Here is a 1,393-nt window from a genome sequence, read left to right on the forward strand (position 1 = left end):
TACAGACATTGATAAACAAGCATAGCATCAATCATTATTCCACATATTCGGTTATGAAGGCTTCGATTGTGGAACGATTCAACCGCACTTTGAAGAAAGATATGTGGAAACAATTTACACTTAATGGATCCTACAAATGGATCGACATACTACCGCGTCTTCTTATAAAGTACGACGCACGAAAACATCGAACTATCGGTTGCGACCTATCGATGTTACCCCCGCAATTGCCGAGAAGCTCTTAACCACGGTGTACAACAACGTCAAGATCGCAGGGCCAACACGATTTAAAGTGGGTGATCCAGTACACGTGAGCAAATTTAAAACAATATTCGATAAAGGATATACACTAAACTGGACGATTGAAGTATTTAACATCAGTAAAATACAAACGACCTATCCCGTGACATATCTGCTTGAGGATTCACGTGGACAATCTGTTGCTGGAGGATTCTACGAACANGAACTGCATCGCGTTGCAAATCCAGAAGTTTATCTCGTTGAAAAAGTATTGCGCAAGAAAGGCGACAAGGTTTATGTGAAGTGGCTGGGATTAGACAAATCACACAACTCTTGGATAAATAAAACTAATGTGTTGTAAACACACTCTATAAAACTTGGATAAATAAAACTAATGTATTGTAAACACACTTTATAAAAATTTACATTTATATAAATTAAAGTTATACATATACATAATTTACAACATATATACAGAATTATTATTACACATATTAATTGACAATATACATATAATCTATATTATACACGGTTTTCTTGTCGTACTTTGTAATGTCCCCATGGTAACGTTTCGGTAGAATCGGGTACCATATACCGCTTATCGTCGTATGGACTTAGAGCAAGTTTCGATTCGACACAGTGTATACTTCGTGTAGCTTTGATCGTATACACGACTGTCGACGCACCTTTTCGATTTCATCTTTCAAACATTGTTTGTAATCGTCAAACGTTAATGTTCTAGCGACGACGTTACTCTTTACACCTTTGGCCTTTTTCGTGTCTCTCTTTCCGTCCACTTTCAATGCGTACATTTTTGCTCTGAGTCCAAATTCAAATTCAGTCATTACCATTCCGTTATTTTCATCCTTTATCAATCCTGGAACCTTTTTGTTGACGCGTGGCTTACCATACACCATTATCAGCCGAATAATCACTTGTATCGAACCGAGCAATGTCACGTTTCATGATATCGTACACGTTCTCGTATTCAATGAAATAAATGAGACTATCTGTGTCGGTGTACATAATTTTACATTTTTCTTGGTACAGGGGTGCCATGTAATCGTGGTGAAATTCGTACAAACACGTCTTGGATATGTCTAATATACACATGCCCACATAGATCGGTTTGTTGAATTTCACCTCGAGTTTA

At 37.3% G+C, this 1,393-nt stretch overlaps 1 protein-coding gene across 1 annotated transcript; it reads left to right on the forward strand.

The window, feature by feature from the left end:
- The first annotated feature begins 136 nt into the window (after positions 1 to 136).
- LOC109860644 lies at positions 137 to 601 on the forward strand. Its single transcript, XM_020439875.1, has one exon. The coding sequence runs from the start codon at positions 137 to 139 to the stop codon at positions 599 to 601; it is 465 nt and encodes a 154-aa protein (XP_020295464.1).
- Positions 602 to 1,393: the final 792 nt, after the last annotated feature.

This window comes from Pseudomyrmex gracilis, unplaced genomic scaffold, assembly GCF_002006095.1.
Source record: "Pseudomyrmex gracilis isolate BER0280 unplaced genomic scaffold, ASM200609v1 scaffold_440, whole genome shotgun sequence".
Taxonomy (NCBI): Eukaryota; Metazoa; Arthropoda; class Insecta; order Hymenoptera; family Formicidae; genus Pseudomyrmex; species Pseudomyrmex gracilis.